The sequence below is a fragment of the Clinocottus analis genome, unplaced genomic scaffold (genome assembly GCF_023055335.1).
Source record: "Clinocottus analis isolate CAN_PGR_092001 unplaced genomic scaffold, fCliAna1.0.p SCAF_6, whole genome shotgun sequence".
Classification (NCBI taxonomy): Eukaryota; Metazoa; Chordata; class Actinopteri; order Perciformes; family Cottidae; genus Clinocottus; species Clinocottus analis.
In genome coordinates, this window is record NW_027176218.1 from 8,050,631 (window position 1) to 8,068,449 (window position 17,819).

At 39.6% G+C, this 17,819-nt stretch overlaps 2 protein-coding genes across 4 annotated transcripts; one reads left to right on the forward strand and one right to left on the reverse strand.

Moving 5' to 3' along the window:
- Positions 1–226: 226 nt before the first annotated feature.
- pnpla2 (patatin-like phospholipase domain containing 2) lies at positions 227–6,597 on the reverse strand. 2 transcript variants are annotated; one of them, XM_068602956.1, is made up of 9 exons: positions 6,405–6,597; positions 5,441–5,673; positions 5,102–5,167; positions 4,193–4,402; positions 3,715–3,775; positions 3,174–3,374; positions 2,684–2,816; positions 2,372–2,494; positions 227–1,395 (listed from the first exon to the last, which is right to left on the reverse strand). In XM_068602956.1, the coding sequence occupies exons 1-9, from the start codon at positions 6,589–6,591 to the stop codon at positions 1,104–1,106; spliced, it is 1,506 nt and encodes a 501-aa protein (XP_068459057.1). In that variant the 5' UTR covers positions 6,592–6,597; the 3' UTR covers positions 227–1,103. The 2 variants fall into 2 exon arrangements, with proteins under 2 accessions (XP_068459057.1, XP_068459058.1); XM_068602957.1 differs by having other exon boundaries at positions 1,173–1,395; positions 2,368–2,494.
- A 2,169-nt stretch (positions 6,598–8,766) lies between these two features.
- pidd1 (p53-induced death domain protein 1) lies at positions 8,767–17,053 on the forward strand. Of its 2 annotated transcripts, XM_068604061.1 has the most exons (15): positions 8,767–9,744; positions 10,235–10,648; positions 10,787–10,936; positions 11,064–11,115; positions 11,209–11,410; positions 11,814–11,963; positions 12,048–12,221; positions 12,305–12,452; positions 12,796–12,931; positions 13,021–13,171; positions 13,310–13,433; positions 13,578–13,693; positions 14,839–14,946; positions 15,221–15,417; positions 16,304–17,053. In XM_068604061.1, exons 1-15 carry the CDS (start codon positions 9,141–9,143, stop codon positions 16,551–16,553), a joined length of 2,976 nt encoding a protein of 991 aa, XP_068460162.1. In that variant the 5' UTR covers positions 8,767–9,140; the 3' UTR covers positions 16,554–17,053. The 2 variants fall into 2 exon arrangements, with proteins under 2 accessions (XP_068460162.1, XP_068460163.1); XM_068604062.1 differs by lacking the exon at positions 16,304–17,053 and having other exon boundaries at positions 14,839–14,911; positions 15,221–15,388.
- The last annotated feature ends 766 nt before the right edge of the window (positions 17,054–17,819 follow it).

Here is a 17,819-nt window from a genome sequence, read left to right on the forward strand (position 1 = left end):
TTTGCATCTGGGAGCCTCCCAAAAAGTTCTCAAGCCCTCGATTCACAGTTTGGTTACAGTGTGTGCACTGTTCCCTGCTCTCTGCACAGTTTTCACCGCAAGTCACCACCTTTTCTGGGTAATGTGACGATCATTATTGTTCAACTGAGTATTCACAGCAATGCAACACGAAACTCATGACCTGAAGTTAAGTTCAATACCAGTTTATTTAATTATCACATAAACATTATTTGCCGCAACAATTTGGCAACGTGCTAGATTCTCCATACTATTATTTGGTTGAAGTTTAAGCACAACATAATTTATTGTAGTCCACAGTATAATACAAGTGTCCATACAGTTAGGTTCTTACCTAGGAAACTCAGAAAGTGCAATTCAGGTTCAATTCTTTGATCATGAAAATATAATTTAATTTACGGTTTGAATGAAATGTAAAATGTGTGATTTTAAGGCAGAAATGCAGTACTGTGTAGAAAAAAAGGTTGTAACTTACATGTGAATAATTCAAGATCATACACTTTTCTATGATTGGGTAAAAAGAACACAGCTGTTTTGTACTTTTCAAATAAATATTTGTAAAGGCATAATACATTGACATTCATACATCATAAAGCCAATATTTGTTTCCACAACACTGCATTGATATTTGCATTAATAAATGGAGTTGGTCAGAAGTGACTCAGAGCTCATAACGTGATGCAGGAGGAATGCTGACTACATTCCACAAAAACATTAACATTCACATATTTTAAAAATGCAACTTCAAGTGTACATTTATGTTTGTAACATCCTGGGATTCAAGTTTGTACATGTTTGAGCACATGTGCTGCATTTAAATGCACATCTGTATTCCTCCCGACACACTGTGTCTTTGGGCTAGCCTGGTTATAATGTAGCTAAAGACATATTTCAGTGTCATGTATTATTCAAAAATATTGAACACACAAAGGGTAAATTAATACCATTTCTATCAACTATACAAAGGGGCTCTTTGATTTAAAATGTCTTCCTGGCATCTTAAAGGAAATTCTAAACTGGATCTAGAATAAGTACATCTAAACCTCAGTGCTGAAGCATCTGCAGCAGAAACCCGGCGGAAGCTCTCAGGAGCTGCTGCTGGTTTCTCCAGAGTCGACGGCAAGTGGATTATCAACCACAACCATTGTGAGGCCTTCAGGGGACAAGCCGGAAGGAGGGCTCGTTTTGAATGAGCCTTGCATGTCCATGTTGACGCACAGCTCTCCAGACAGCAGCTGCCTCTTGTACTGGTCAAGACATGCAAAGACATCCAGAACTGAAAAACTGCTCTCGTTCACCCAGTTGGGAAACAGGCTGGTGGAGCTGAACCGGGATGGGAGGGACTGGTAGTGGTGCAGCTCCAGCTGCCAGTAAAACCTAGAGCAAGACACGTTAAAGGAGTCAGCTGAAAGTATTTCACTTATTGTTATTAGAGCAGCTGTCATCAATATTTGTATAACTATGTGTATACAATAACAATGAGATGGTTGATCGACCGTAGAGATGAACCTACAGATAATTATCACCTGATTCTGCATCTCCCCTCAACTCTATAGAGCTTTAAAGTGCGTTTCAGCTCATTGTTTGTCCGGTCCCCAAATTCACCATTTTGGTTTACTACTGCAAAGTCAGTGTTGTTGACAGCAGGCACTACATTACCCCACTACTTTGCTCAGCAGGAAACCACAGATAGCCACAGCTAGCAACTAGCAGGTGATCTAGTGGCGCATTTACACTGGTTTATAGTCTGTTTGTCTATGCACTTTATTTTATATTCTATTGAAAATTTAATATGTTTCTATTTCTTGCACTGTTGATTTTTTATATACATATATGTGTATATATATATATATATATATATATATATATATATATATATATATATATATATATATATATATATGTATATATATATATGTGTATATATATATATATATATATGTGTATATATATATATATATATATATATATATATATATATATATATATATATATATATATATATATATATATATATATATATATATATATCAGGCTGACACAAACACGTCTCCTACTAAATGGAGATGTTGCTCTAGAAAAAAACAAGTTGGACAATTTCTCTTTGCTGCCCCCCACCCCCCTCAAGTGGCCAACCCCTATCATATATTCTAGAGCTGTGGTTCTCAAATGGGTATACATAAAAAGGTTGAGAACCACTGACATAGATAGCAGTGAGATCAATCATGGATTATTCACCTGACATTTAATACATTCTGGCATTATTAGTTGTTAAGAATAGCCTTAATAAAATGAGTAACTGCTGCCTTTGTATATACAGGTTATATATTCATGGAACTGCACTGACACCTGCCTGGCAGATACATGCTGGGAAATGCTTTTGGAGGCCTGGCGAAGATAATGCTGTAGGATTTTTAACAGCTGATCTCGAATCCATCCAACGTCTTCTTGCACATCTGGCAGCCACTCCAGAAGCCTACACATGGGATGTGTCGCTGTTAGTCGATAAGCACAGAAGGCAAGTCCAGTATTGGCAGATGTTTTTAATTTCTTTGTAGCCACAATAATATATTTGCTGCATAATGAAAATTCTACTAATACTAATAATTTTTGCTGCACACAACTACTAGCAGATGGGACTAGTTTGAATGAAGTCATGCAGCACCTGAGAGTCAAGGACAAAGCAGACTCCAGAGGGAGGGTGTAGGGCAGCATCATGGTGGAGGCCATCCGGACAGGAAGCAGGTTGCTTAGCGACTGCATCAGACTCCTCCTCTCCATGCAGGCCTCGACTAGAGCTGCAGAGGGAGGCAAAGATGACCACAACAGTGACCTCAAACTAATCTGCTTTCTTCAGCACTATTCATGAGCCAAACAAATATATCAATTTAAAAATGTCAGCAGAATGAACATAACAATCTTTCTTGGGTGATGGTACTGTTCATTTAAATTTGAATATATTTATCTGAGCAGCCATTGCACATAGGTTGATGAAAGTATCTTACTTCTAAAGATAAATACCCATTAAAACCCTTTGGATTATCTGAAAAATGCACTTTCACAAAGCTAAAGTAGGGCTGTTTTTCTTCGCCTATGAAACGTTGAGTTGTTTTTTTTAGATATGAAGCCAGAACTATTCCTTTGATAATTGTTACCTTTGTGCAGAATGGGTGGAAGTCGTTCGATGATATGCGCCTCTATTGAGGAACTGTAATGAGCCATGACTGCTGCCTCTTCCACACGTGTCTGTTCCTCCTCTTCATCACTTTTGTTGTCATCCTCATTACAATCTTCATGTTCTTTTCCATTAGCCAGCAGAGGCAGGTCTCTCGGAGGTCCATTACAATCAAGCAATCCTGCGAAAAGGAACCAAAATGTTCAATTATTCAACTAATTTATAATAATCTAGTTATAATGATAACAATGTTGATAATGTGCTTACACAGTTCCAAAAACCTAAAAACACACAATACAAGTCTAATCACAGCAAAAGCAGCCTATTGACTTGTTGAGTGTCATGTGGTGACAGGAAGAGCCGCTCTGATAGCATATCAGAATGATACTGTGTCTACATGAGCATGTTCTGGCCAGAGGACAGAAAATCAATTGGGCCTGTCATTACTGACCCGATTCTTAAGCGGCGCAGAACATGATTTTGAGACGGTTAGGTGAAAAAAAAAGAAGTGAATTTCTTACCATTCCTCTTTAAAAAGTGCAGAGCGTCTTTATATCCCTGTTTACACATGGCCTTCATAACCTGTACTCGAAAACAAACACATACAAGAGGTCCAATGAGTTCAATTCAATTCAATTCAGTTTATTTTGTAAAATCACAAATAGATATTTGCCTCGAAGGGCTTTACAATCTGTAAAACATAAGACATCCCTGTCCTGGGACCTCACTTCGAATCAGGAAAAACTCCCCACAATAAAGATAGTAAAACAACCTTTCACAGGGAAAAAAGGATAGAAACCTGAGGGAGAACAACAGAGGAGGAACCCTGTCCTCGGATGGACAGAAGCAATACATGTCATGTGTACAGAATAAACAATGTAACCGAGTTACATAACAAAACAGAGTTCAGGAGTGAAACCAGAGTTCACTCCTGTTCGATTAGTCTGTGTGTGTTTGTGTGTATATCTACATCCGGAGACTTGTAATCAGGTGACATACCATCGGGTCTGGAGGGAAAAGTGCCCTGGAGACTCTGTAGAGGTTTTTGAGAGTGAACTGGATGCTTGTGTTGGTGAATCGCAGCTCGTGTATGTTGGTGGAGGTGTCTCTGGGGCAGATGTCGCTCTCTCCGGAGAACGGGGACACAGTGATGGTATTTTTCAGCTCATACTGAGGCAGGTTGTCTGAGATTCCTCCGTCCACATACCGCTGAAAGATAAAAGATTAAAAATATGCATCAGAACAAACAGAAACAGATTAACTGTAAATCCTATTTGGCCACTGAACAATCATCACACGGGATAAAATGATAGTGACATCACATCCCGTTAGTTGAGTTTGTTTTTATCGAAGCTGGTGAACTTTTAAACTAAGGGGTGGGAGGCATGGAGTGTGTGTGTCAACAGATAAGACCAGAGTGACAAAATCTTTCTGAATTGAGTCTGAGAGGACAGAACAACATTATTGCCTGAGCCAACACGGTCACATCTGGCTCTGCCACTCTCACATTGTGGCCCCACACACACACACGCACACACACATGCATATGTACGTTCTTACAACCCCACCCAAAGGCCACAGAGGGAGCGCCAGTATTACTCAATCATATTGCCCAGAAGACCTTTGCACTAGAAATGTCCGGCAAAAAAAAAAAGTTCTGCTTAAAATACAAGTTTTGCTTTCCCCTTTAGCTCTGAGATCTCTGACAAACACTGACTCCTGGGGAATGTATTCATCATTGCTTCCACACATGTGGAACACAAACACAAAAAGTAAGTAAACTTCTCCAACAGCGATACCTAACATGGAGTCCTTAATTTAAAATCTATTCAAGTAATTAAGCTAATTTATTTTCATCAGACAACATAAGGACACTGCACACATACTGAATAAGTTGAATGTACTCACCACTCCCTGTAGCGTTGGAGGAATGAGGCCAGAATACACTGGGATGTAGGCACTGCAGACACATGCCTTGTTAACAAAAGAGATATGAGAAACTTGAGGTGGAATTACAGATGGGGGATATAATGTATATATATATATATATATATATATATATATATATATATATATATATATATATATATATATATATATATATAGTAGTGTATGTATAGTATAGTATATGTATTGGTATCACAGTGTAAGACTATAAATGTCATGTAACCTGACATCTGATTTTCTCAATATCGACCAACTCCATTGCAAACTTTTGAGATAAATATACTGTGACTAAATTCCCACCTGCACAATCTCCTCCTTGTTGTTGAAGTGTGACACCAGGACATTCTCTCCGTCTGACACTCGGGTGAGAGAGATGCCTAACCGCCCGTTGGCCTTATAGTGGCAGTCAGCGGGCAGAGTCCGCCGCAGCATATGACGCATAATCTTCACCAGGTTGAAGGAAGGATGCATAGGGCCGAGGAACCGCTTCCTGGCATCTTTGGCAACATCGATGATACTTGCACCAGTCTCACCTGAGAAGAATTTGTTGGTGTAAATGAGTACATTAAGAGAAGACAGAACTTTGTTATCAGAAGTGATTCATGCAATTGTACATTGTCTACATTATAACATCAGGAATTGCAGCTTCAGTTGAGTAGATGTTTGATACGATATTACACTTAACTTAGCAATAATTACAGAAGAACAATCAAGATGATATTATCTTTTCCTTGAACCCTTTCCCCTGTGTAAATCTTTAAGAGTGTTTCTATAAAAAGAAGATGGTTCATTTTCACTTGATCAGGATGCACTGTTAGCCATGGTGGAAAGTCAGAAGGACATATTATTCACCCTGTTTTTATGACAGCTTGCAGATAAACATACTGAAAAACACACGGGTCACTGTGTTAAAGATTGAACCATTGTGAAAGATTAATCCATTGAAAAGTAGATGTAGTATCTGTAAAGGGGCAGTCTTGCATAATAATCAATACCAATACTTAAAACAGTGTATGTTTACAGCACCGTAAATACTTGGCATATAAAAAAGGTGTAATATAGCAGTTCATATATATATATATATATATATATATATATATATATATATATATATATATATATATATATATATATATATATATATATAGAGAGAGAGAGAGAGAGAGAGAGAGAGAGAGAGAGAGAGAGAGAGAGAGAGAACCTTTACCAGCATCCATTCCACCTGTTGTAATATAAAGTATAAAGTTGAAAGACTCAAACCTACCGAGGCATATCCCAGTGACCAGAGCAGTGGCAGTGAGGGCTCCAGCGGACGCCCCGTATATGTGCCGGGCGTCCCGCACCAGGAAGGGAGCGTGTTCCAGCAGACAGCTGCCGACACCGACGTGGTAGATCCCGAGGAACCCACAGCCCGCAAACGAGATGTTCCACGGTGAGTCGAGAGGGAACATGGTGGTGCGTCAGGTGGGCCGAAAGTCGCGGTGAAACAAAGTCCACACTCAGATATTAAAGGCAACAAAATAACTAGCACGTTGCTGTCAACTTTGACATCATATTGTATTAATGATGCCTCCTTACATGCTGTCTTTGGATAAAGGACTTTGTCTGCTAATTGTTTTTTAGCTTTCTAACTAATGGTAGAAGTCACCTTTCCGTTGCGGGTAATGTTAAAAAAAAAGTCTCTTATTCAGCAGCTATAAACCGATGTGATTAAAAAGTCAAACAGCCGACGGTTAAATAGGTATTCACAGTGTGCCATGGGGAGTTGTTGTTGTTTCACTCTGTTAGTGCGTTTTGAGGAGGGCTCCGGGTAAATGCATCTTGTCCAATCACAATCGACACCGCGAAGAGAGAGTGCCCAATCACAATTGAAATAGTCGCTTAAAGGACCAATCACAATCCCCACGGGAAGTCAGTGCGCTGTCACTCAGACCGCTGGCAAGTGTTTGTCACCAGTTAGAACAACGTGTTTTGTTTTGTCCTTTCTGAATTGATCTGCCTTCCTGTGTTAAGTTTTGTCTATTTATATCAATTCGGCTAATTTGAATAATCTACTAGGATTTAAATGCAATATTGGTTTAATGAACCTAATGACTACAATCGATTAGCCACCTGTGACAGTGTGCATTGATGGGTGTCTGTTCTTCTTTACTTGTGGTAGAGGTACTTTTACCAAGTATTAAACACTGTCATAATAACAGTGTACGCAGTTGGGAGGTTTGCAACATCCTGCTTAAAAATTAATACAAGATAGTAGGGTTTCACAGGAAATAGTAATGAAATCACAAGTATCTTGGCATTCAACAATAACAATGAAATGTTTTTTTTCTCTAGAAGACTTCTTCGAACAAACTATTCACAGAATTAGCTTGCAAATAGTTGGCATTGATCCAGGATCTGTTTAGGACATGATTCCCTGGAAACCATGTCCAATTGTGAAACCACCATCAGCCAGAGTTCATTGTCTTAAAAAAGTATATCACTACTATATCAAGTGTGAGGTGTCAACTGCCCAAAGGTCAGTGGTGACTGTAATGCAGTTCAGATTAAAACATTCTGCTGGCATCAAGAATAGCAACAAAAAAACAACAACTTTGAGGTTGCATAATCTATTAAGAAACACATAAAACATTTAGAACAGTATTTAAATATTATTTTAAAGTTTAAATATTTGTATTATTGTAAAAACATTTGTTTCTGTACAAGGACTCACAAAAAAGTCGTTTTGGCCGAACTTCAAGAAGATGATTCAGAAGGTGATTCGTGTCTGACACCATGACGGCAGCAGTTTTCTGAGGAAAATGTTGTTCTTGAACCTCAGCCTCCCTTTGGCACAGCGTATCTGAACGGAACACATTCTTTTCTACATAAGTACATGTTTTACACAACAGAGATGAACTTTTGAAACTATTTATGGGCCACGAATGGGTTATTATAAAAGCATGACGTAAAACCCTTTTGATGATGAATTTTAAATGGATAAATATATTGTACCTTACTTCAGTCTAAATTCAAATGATACAACAATACAATAATGTATGACATTTTATCATTCAATCTTTATATGATGAATTAATTATTTAATGATCAAAAGGCTTTTTCTAAATGGCTTTTATATTATGTTTTGTTGTAACATTCACCAATGTGTCTGCCTATGAAATCAATCCAAATAAAAAAGAGAGATTTGTATGTAGGATGAATTATATGTTATACAATTCATAACAAGCACTATTAACAGTACTACTTCTTACTAATCGGTAAACATATTATTGTAATGTGATTAGTTCTAAGTGTATCTATTACATACTCAAGACGCCACGTTTCTAAATACAGTCGACCAGTCTGTGGTCGTAGACTAGACTGTGCAGCGCCCCCTGCTGGTCGAGGAGGTACTGAGCGCACACGTTGACACGACCGTCCCGCCCAGAGTTGAAACTTTGGCGGCGCCTGGAAAAAAGCGCTCGATTTTATACACGTTAACAACCGGAAAGGCGGGGCTCATGATTTCTTTTCACCGAAACAGATGGTTAGACACCACCCGTCTTCCGCCGGTTGACTGTGTACGTAAAAACAAACGATCAACTGTGACGCAGAGCTTTTTCTTTAAAAACAGCATCGGACACAAGGAAGTGAGAAAGCAGAGAGGGAGAGTGAGATAGAGGTTAACCCAGAGACTAACATTATACGTTACTGAATAACTAACACAACATTAGACACATGGAGGTCACTAAAGTAGCCACAAAGTGCAGCGATAACTTTTAACGTTTTAAGATAATTATCACGTAAATATTGTGTAGCTAACGCTAACATTACTGTATCGGTGACCTCTTGAGTCACTCAGCAAACATGCAACATAAAATATTCCTCACCGTTGTTCTTCACGGTAGTTATCCAGCTTCAACTCACCGTGATGGACGTACGTAGCGTTTACAGTGTCACGTGAGATCATGCAGAAAGTAAACTTTACCTTCAGTTAACGTCATCTAGTCTGGTGTCTTCAATGGAGAGAAGCTGCGAGGAAGAAGCAGCTCATGATGAAGAGGATGAAGACCAGGCAGCCGCCGACGGTTGGACCGGGACGGAGGAACAGACACCTGCTCCTAAGGCACCCACGGGTGGAGAACCTGACCCTTCTGCGGACCTTCTAGCTCTGAGGCTCTGCGGAGAACTTGTGTACCAGGATCAGGAGACACCAGAGAGGGAGACTGGACCAACGGTCTCTCAAGCAGAGAGAGATGCTCCCTCCGTGTCTCCCTCCATCCTCGTGGACACATTCGGTCCTTCCATATCGAGCCTCTCCTCTTCTTACTTCTCCACCCATCATCACGACAGTTTTTCTTCCTCCTCTTCATCTCCCTCTGTCCCGTCTTTGACTCCACCCTTGCCTCCGTCTGTGGAGCTTGCAGCTTTGTTGACCGATACAAAGCTGACCCTGGATGTGTACAAGGGAGGAGCAGCTGCACTGCCTGTGCTTTGGGGATCCATCCCAGGGCAGCTGAAGGGCCTCCTGTATCTGAGACTGGGCTCTGAGGACAAGCCAGGCCTGGATGATGCTCTGGATGTATTATCCCATCTGACTGAGCTGCGTTCACTAGCGATTCGGGGTACTTTTCTCATTCATTCCATCTGCTGTTTAAAACAAAATATTGTTATAGATGAACCTTGTTTCATGCTTTTTTTTTGTTCTTGTATACATTCTTACACTTTTTTTTGTTCTTACATAATATAAAATAATCCTTTATTAGTCCCACAGTGGGGAAATTGCAGGATTACAGCAGCAAGAGACACATAGTAAAATAAAAAACAAGTGATATAAATGTAAGTAAACAGTAAAACAGTAATAAAAACAGTAAGATAATACACAACAATAGCACTGTTATATATATATAATTAAATGTGTTTTAAAAAGTATTTGTATTGCACCAGTGTGTATTATCCATACAGACAAAATAAAATAAATTTATATTGAACCAGTTAAAAGTGGAATAGATAGTCTAAATACTGTGTTAATGCATTCATCTGTCATTCTCTGTCTTTTTCCTTCCTTTGCTCCAATCTTTCTGCTTCTAACTGCACTTTTCGTTCTAATTTTAGGACACTGTTTTTATGACTCACAAGGTGACCCGCTGCCTGGCCTCCTCACCACTTTGCCCCCGTCTGTTTCCTCCCTCTCTCATCTGGTGCACCTAGATCTCTCCTTCAACCAGCTCACCGGTCTGCCAACCTGTCTTCTCAGCTTGCCAGTGTTGTCCTCTTTGCTTCTCTGTCACAACCATCTCTCAGATTTGCCTCCTGGAATAGGCCAACTGTCCTCCCTCACCTACCTTTCTCTCCTGGGGAACGAGCTAGTCTCACTTCCCTGGAGTCTGGGTCAGATGAAAGCACTGCAGACACTGGATGTTTCACACAACCTTCTTCAGCGGCTACCTGAGGAAATTGGTTCTCTAGAGGAGCTCGTTAAGCTGGAATTGTCCCACAATAAACTGAAGCAGTTACCAGAGAGCATGGGTAAGGGTATATGGGAGAGTGGGTGTGTCACTGATGGAGCATTACAGTAATTAACTGGAATCCTAATTGTATTTAATGTAAGTTAAATTCATGAATGCAGCATTAAAACATGGTGTACATGTCTTTTATGTTGCCCAGGCTCCCTCATTGCCCTCAGGGAGCTTGTCATCTACAGCAATGACCTCCGCTTGATCCCACAGTGTCTAAACAAACTGCCTCGGCTGAAAATAGATGTGCGTGACAATCCTTTGGGGCAACCCCCAACCCCTCCTCTCTCTCCTACACCTGGTGAGTGGAGAAAACAGCACTAGGCATTGATTTGTGCTTAAATCCTTCTGACTGTATCGTAATTAGATACAGCATTTATGTTTGCTTTCAGCATATTCCCTCAGTTGAATCACTGTTTTCCTACCAGATCAAACAGAAACGAAAATTCAAGAGTTGCACCTTGGATTTAACCAGCACCGGTAAAATGTACACCTTTTCTCAATCTGCAGTAATATTGTCAATTCCTGCGTTTCTGATTAGATTAAAGACGTCATGCTCCTTTTTCTTCTTAGTTTCTGGGTTTCGCCTGCTGGGTGTCATGTGTTTCTCCCAGGGGGGGCTGAGCTGCTGTTCCCCCCAGGGTGCCTGGAGACAACCACAAGACTGAAGTGGGTTGAGAAAAGGCCAGAGAGGAAGTTGGTGCGGCTGGAGGAGCATGACATCTTACTGAGTCGTCCATTGGAACTTTGTCCTCATGGAATTACATTTCTAAAGGTATTGAATGAGTTTTGTCTGTGTACCACTCCACATCTGTTACAGGTACACTCCGCCAGCTTTACATATAAAGATCAGTCTACTTATCATGTTTGGTGTTCTTCTGTAAAGCTGTTGCATAATATTGTCAACGGCTCTGGAAGAGCTTTGACAAGTTTGAAAAAAAACCCTGATGATGTCATAGTGATGTCATCAGGGTTTTCTCAGTTTGGGCTAAGACACATCTATGACAAAGTCGGCGTTACATACTGAAGGTGTGAGGTTTAAGAGACATGAAGATTTACCGGCAGTGAGGATCTAAAGAAAATTTGATCCTCATTGGTTATTCTTGCTCCATTTTGTCACTGTGTTCCTTCCTGAACTCGCATTGCATAAATGTACTTTACATTTCAAAATCCTACAGCCTGTGGAGGTGTGTGTGCCATATCATCGGACAAAAAAAAGGGAGGTGGTGGTGCAGAGGTTTGACGGACAGTCATGGAGCAGTCTGCCTACAGTTTTGAGGAGAGGAAGCGAGAGTCATAGCAGCCACCCTGGAGGACGTCCAGCCAGGGTAAAGTAAAATAATGTATTTAAATTGTGTTTAACATTTTTTTTTATAGTACACATTGTAATATTGTCTTTGATGTACCTGTAGCTGGCATGCTGTGCAGTGAGCCAGTTCTCCTGGTTTATGGTAGTGTCCCGTCCAGTAAAGGACAGTTGCTCTGTTACACCAGCTGGAGCTCTGCTGGTATCCAGCGCTGACCCTGGAGTTAAGCTTCACTTCCCTCCAGACTCCACTGTGCAGGCCCGCACTATAACATTACAGGTAATGCTGTAAGGTTGTCTATATCAGTTTGTCATTGTGGGATCTGTGGTTTGCAAGGCTTTAGTTTGTCTCTCTTTCTTTAGGTGCTGCAGGTGTCTGTGTCGGAGGTACAGGCTGTGTGTGGAGATTCTCAGGCTAGAGTTAGCCCTCTACTCTGCCTCTCCCAGACCCACAGCCTACAATTCTTACAACCTATCAAAGTTCAGGTTCCTCTGCCATCAGGTGTAACAGGTACAGTATGCCTTCATTCGCATACATCAGGCAATTTCTAAAATCAAGGACTTTATTTTATCAATTCATTTAATTTATCTCGTCACATTTCAAATCCAGCCTATATTTTACTTGAAATAAGAGAAGATAATGTATGTATTAATAGAGTTATGTATTATTAATAATTATTCCAGTTAAATTGGAAATCTGTAGTAATAATAAATATATAAATATAGTTTAGATGTTAATTAATTCAACCTTGAATCTCAAACTGGATCTCGCTGAATTTTAGTTGAATAGTCCTGTCATACATGTTTATAACAGAATGTATTAGCGAGTATTAACATGTTCAGTGCTTCTGCAGGCCACACAGTCGATATGTCCTGTTTGTATCTGCTGCACGGAGACCCCACTGCCCAAACCTGGACTGACATTACATCGCAAGTCTCTCTCAATGTCACCCATTTGTATGCCATTTTCTACATTACACACTTCTCCTGGTAAGTTTTTTTATGATATAGTCGCATAATGTATGTTTTAATTTATAAATTAGCATTGCATTAACACAGCTTTGTGTGCACCATCACAGGTACTGGCTGTGGTACACCACTCAGCGGTGTGTTAGTGGGGCGGTCAGGAAGGTCTATCAAAGGCTAAAACAGTTTAAAGTCCAGTTCCTCGTCCTCCAGAGGAAGACTGATCCTTCACAAGTTATGCTGCAGTGTTTACCTGCTACCAGGGTTTGTCATCTCCCGCCTCTGTGTGCAGTTTAATAGATCTAATTACACCAAGGACAGTCTGTGTCTAACTGATTTCCTAATGGCATTGATACATTTATGCATAAAACTTAATCAGTGATTGTGTTGCTTCTTGTCCAGGTGGACGTTAGAGTGCAGTCTTTGTCAGAGCAATACGATGGCCCTCAGCCATCAGACCTGTGTGACCTGCTGGAAGGAGAGCAGTTCTTCGCTGGCTTTGAGAGAGGCTTGGATATCAGCACAGGTCTGAAGGCCTCTTTGAAGCTCCACCTTAAATACAAAATGTTTTCTCCTGCTCCCTTTCCTTCCTGGGGTTTATGATGTGCTGTTGTGGAATGGTTGTTCTGAAACTGCCTTTTGATTAGGATTTCCTATTTTTTCTCTCCAGAGAGACCAGACTGTGTGGAGGGAAGACTGTGTTTTGTGTTTTACTCCAGCCTAAAGAATCTGAAGGAGGTGTACATCTGTCCAGCTCTGGGTCAGAAGGGGCCAGTTAGGGGACAAGTAAGACAGACATCATATTTGACAGACAAGAACATGCAGTGACTGGAAATAATGATTACGGTTGTGTGTTGTTTTTTTTTACACTTTATAATCGCGGTCTCTTTGTGAATCTAACATTTCCACAATTAATGGCATCTAACTATTGCAAAATTACAGGATACGGTCTGTAATAGACATGGATATCTTCTGAGTTATGACTCCAGTATTGAAGTAATCCAGTGATGGTGACTCGACATGCCCACGTCGCAACATTACAAACAGTTAATAGCTAATTTGGCGTACGATAAATTGCTTTCCTTTGCCAACATTTAAACAAATGTAGGCCAAAAAATAGGAAATAAACTAATACCTGTAAAATAACATGACAACCACCCATCTGACGAGCTGACCTGCCCTTCTGGTGGCTTTATTCTTTTTATAGTGATACTGTTACCAAAAAGACCTCTATGCAGTGTGCATATCTTTATACACCAGATTAGCTAACATATTTGTGACTTAATTCATTTTGGCGCAAAAGTCAAAGCGTCCACAGAAAAAAAAAAGAAGAAGAAAAATGTCACAGTTCCACTTTGTAATACAAGGAAGCTGCTCTGTCCGGGATTTAAATTACAGGAGGAAAAGTGACTCTGCAGTAAAACTGGAGGTAATTGCAGCTGTAATTGCTACTGCAAATGATAAAATCACCCTACATCCTCGAGAGAAATAAATCCACTGTGAATGGAGCTTTAAGTGACCACAGAGTAGAAACCTCTGTACCTGTACTCTGTAACATGATCCAAATCAACCCTGTGTTGAATACTCCTTTTGTGATTCTGCCTGAGAAGTAATGATTCAACTTCGTAGTACATTTACTCTTATATTCATGTCCAGCCTTACACAATACAAAAAACTGTTAATTACACCTTTCAACATTAAAACATCAACCTGAAAGGTCCAACTTCAAAATGTATACATTTCTTTTTGTCAAAACACAAACAATTAAAGTACTGGTCTGGATGTGGTCACGCAGTCTAAAGTGTACCAGTTCACCACAGCTGCCTGGCTCAGTGCTAATGAGAAATGCCTCTGTTATTTTGTCCAATCAATCAATATATATGCATCATTTGAACAACACCTTGAAAATATGTTTCTTACCACTGTTTCAGGTGTCTTTTTATAGAGGGGAGTGTCCCAGCAATCTGCCAGAGGAAGTGGCGAAAAAGAGGAAAGGACCCGACAGTCAGTGGCTTGCAACTTTACCACTAAGACTTCCTGTCAGTTGAAGTGACCCTTTTTTCCTCTCCATTGTTTCATAATAACACAGCCATTTTAAGCATTTCTGGATTGTATATGCATTAGTATAAAACTATTGTGCAAGTTGTTTTGGGATATTGGATGGCATCCGACTGATGTTGAATATGTGTCTATTGGTTATGAAGAGAAATAATAAATACACTGTTTCTTCCATACACACGCTAAATTATATAACCTATATAACATAAAAAAGGAAACTTTGCACTTATTATCTCCTCTCTATTTTTGTCATAGGCTTTAAATTCAGAAAATAATTTCATCATGGAAGAGCTCCAGCATCCTCCTCTGAACCTGGGTGACCCGGAGAGCGGCTACCTGACAGAGGCCAACCTGCTGTCCATCTCTCTTCAGATAGCACAAGACTGGCGCGTTATTGGCATCAATCTGGGCTTAAGCTACCAGGAGTTGGACCGCATCCAATACAAGTACAGGTAGGACACGCAAACTGTGTCATGTTCAGCTGAAATTCCTTTATTTGACTCAATAATACTGGTAAATCACAGAGCTCAATTGTCATGAGACTGATTCACTTTTATTTATTTTATAGCATTCCTACATGTGTGAATGACTTAACCAGTGCACGCACACACACACACACACACACACACACACACACACACACACACACACACACACACACACACACACACACACACACACACACACACGCACGTGCGGCTAAAGCCTCTCAGGGAATAGGAGCGATGTAATGTGAGTGAAGGCAAACCGCAGTGGGAGAGAAATGGTGGAGAATTTTGATTGTTTTAATCGGCGCTGTCAGCCTTCACTAAGCCATCTGGGACACTGCAGGAGATTACACACAGACCGATGCTCATCTGTCCCCCCCGCCTCTCCCCTTCCGCCCTCTCCACTCCTTATGCTCAGAAAACTTTGCGTGACGCATCCTGGAGTTGGAAAAGAAATGTATTACGTAGATGGTTTTTTATGTGACGTTTTTCATGTAGGAATACATTGACGTCATTTTAATGATTTGAGTATTTGATGAAAGACGTCCAATAAATAAATACCATACATGAATAGGCTTTTAGATAAACATACATACCATAATAAATGTACTAAGTACAGTATCTAGAAAATACTTTTTAATTCTTATTAATAATATATGTACATTAACAGTTGACTTGAAACATACAATATTGCTAATGCTGCTCGTGTAAAATTCTGAATAAAGTGATATCATATTGTGATATCATATTTTATTTAAGATGTATATTTACATCAGTTATTGTTCAACCCTGTGGTTGTTTACTGTAGTGGGTTTACAATGTATTGTGTATGTTCTGCTGTCCTCACTAGGGACAACCTAGGAGCCTTAGTCCTGGACATGTTGTTCCACTGGGCCCGGGGACAGAGGCATGCAGGACCAGGAGCAGCGTCAAGGCTGGTGGCCGCCATGATCGAGAGCGGCAGGAGAGACCTGGCAGAAGAGATTGAAGGCATTGTCAGTTTAGGAAGGAGAAAGTACTCTGAGTCCTTGAGGAGAGTGGGCCTGGAAGAACCCCACAACACAGGAGGAGATGAACCCATGCAGGGTGCAGATGCCTGACTTACACTTGAGTAACCTGTTTGTTTACAATGTGCCTCCATCATCTCATCCTGCTGTGCAAAGAATCTCTTTTAACACAATCATGATAGCCATTACCAGCTGGTGGCAGTGTTTATGTGACCCACGGAAGACAGATGATAGGGGTGGACTTTTACAAACTGTCTCAGTTTTTTACACATTCCGGAAGCCCATTTCTGCCGGGAAAAGATAAACATTTGTGAAAAGTTATATCAGATGAAGCATTTAAATACTCATGGTAAATTAAAATGAGGAAGTCACAATTCATATTTTTGCTTTGTGTGTCATAATTCTGACATAATACCTCATAATTGTGAATTACAGCAATATCATAATTGTCTCATCATCCTAATTTAGACTTGTTATCCCATAATTCGACATAGTACTTTATAATTATGATTTAGCATTAAACGTTTCTTAATCACACTGGGTAAGTCTGATTTTCGACTACGCTATAATTTTGACCATGATTTTTGACTTACCATGAGGATTTTTAATCAATTTCATATATATATATATATGTATATGTATATATATATATATAAAACTATATATATATATATATATATATATATATATATATATATATATATATATATATATATATATATATATATATATATATATTCTCAAATTTCTGTTAAGAAATTCAAATAATTCTTAACAGAAATTTGTCAATTTGTCGAGTTAAGAGGCAAAGCAAACACTGGGAGCTGTTGCACTATGGAGGCCTGGATTACTTACTGAAAGTGCAACAGGAGGCAATGTTTATGGTTGATTAAATGTCTTGTGTGCCTTCTGTCACCTAGAAACCAGTTTAGCTGCAGCACATATCGGGACATTTTATTTAATTTTTCTAATGTAAGTATGAATTGCCTCTATTTTCATCTCCAGTAAAACTGTTCTGTAAAGAAATGTGTGATCTATTTTTTATTTTCTATTTAAGGCTGTAAGTTACTGGTCATCAGAATCAGAACTATTCATTTGATACTCATACAAGGTCTGAGCACTTTATCTTATCTACTTAATGGAATACTCATTGCACTGTTGTTGTTGTTTACTGTTGATTGGTGTTTGTCTCGTCTAACATTCCATGTTTAATGTTATGCACCCTGTAGCAAGAAAAAAAATCCTTGTTTGTGATAACATTCCTGTCAAATTAACAGTTTCTGATTCTGATTAGATAAACTACAACAATCAACACAGTGCAAGAAATAGAAACCTAATAGATTTACAATAGAATATAAA

Coding starts and splice junctions, on each gene's coding strand:
- pnpla2 (XM_068602956.1), bottom strand. CDS start 6,591: ATGTTCCCTCTCGACTCACCGTGGAACATCTCGTTTGCGGGCTGTGGG. Junction 5,168..5,440: donor ACAAGGAGGAGATTGTGCAG/GTGGGAATTTAG, acceptor TTTGTTAACAAG/GCATGTGTCTGCAGTGCCTA. Junction 1,396..2,371: donor TCCCAGCATGTATCTGCCAG/GCAGGTGTCAGT, acceptor GTCTTGCTCTAG/GTTTTACTGGCAGCTGGAGC.
- pidd1 (XM_068604061.1), top strand. CDS start 9,141: ATGGAGAGAAGCTGCGAGGAAGAAGCAGCTCATGATGAAGAGGATGAA. Junction 11,116..11,208: donor CTTGGATTTAACCAGCACCG/GTAAAATGTACA, acceptor TTTTCTTCTTAG/TTTCTGGGTTTCGCCTGCTG. Junction 14,947..15,220: donor CTTTACCACTAAGACTTCCT/GTCAGTTGAAGT, acceptor TTTTTGTCATAG/GCTTTAAATTCAGAAAATAA.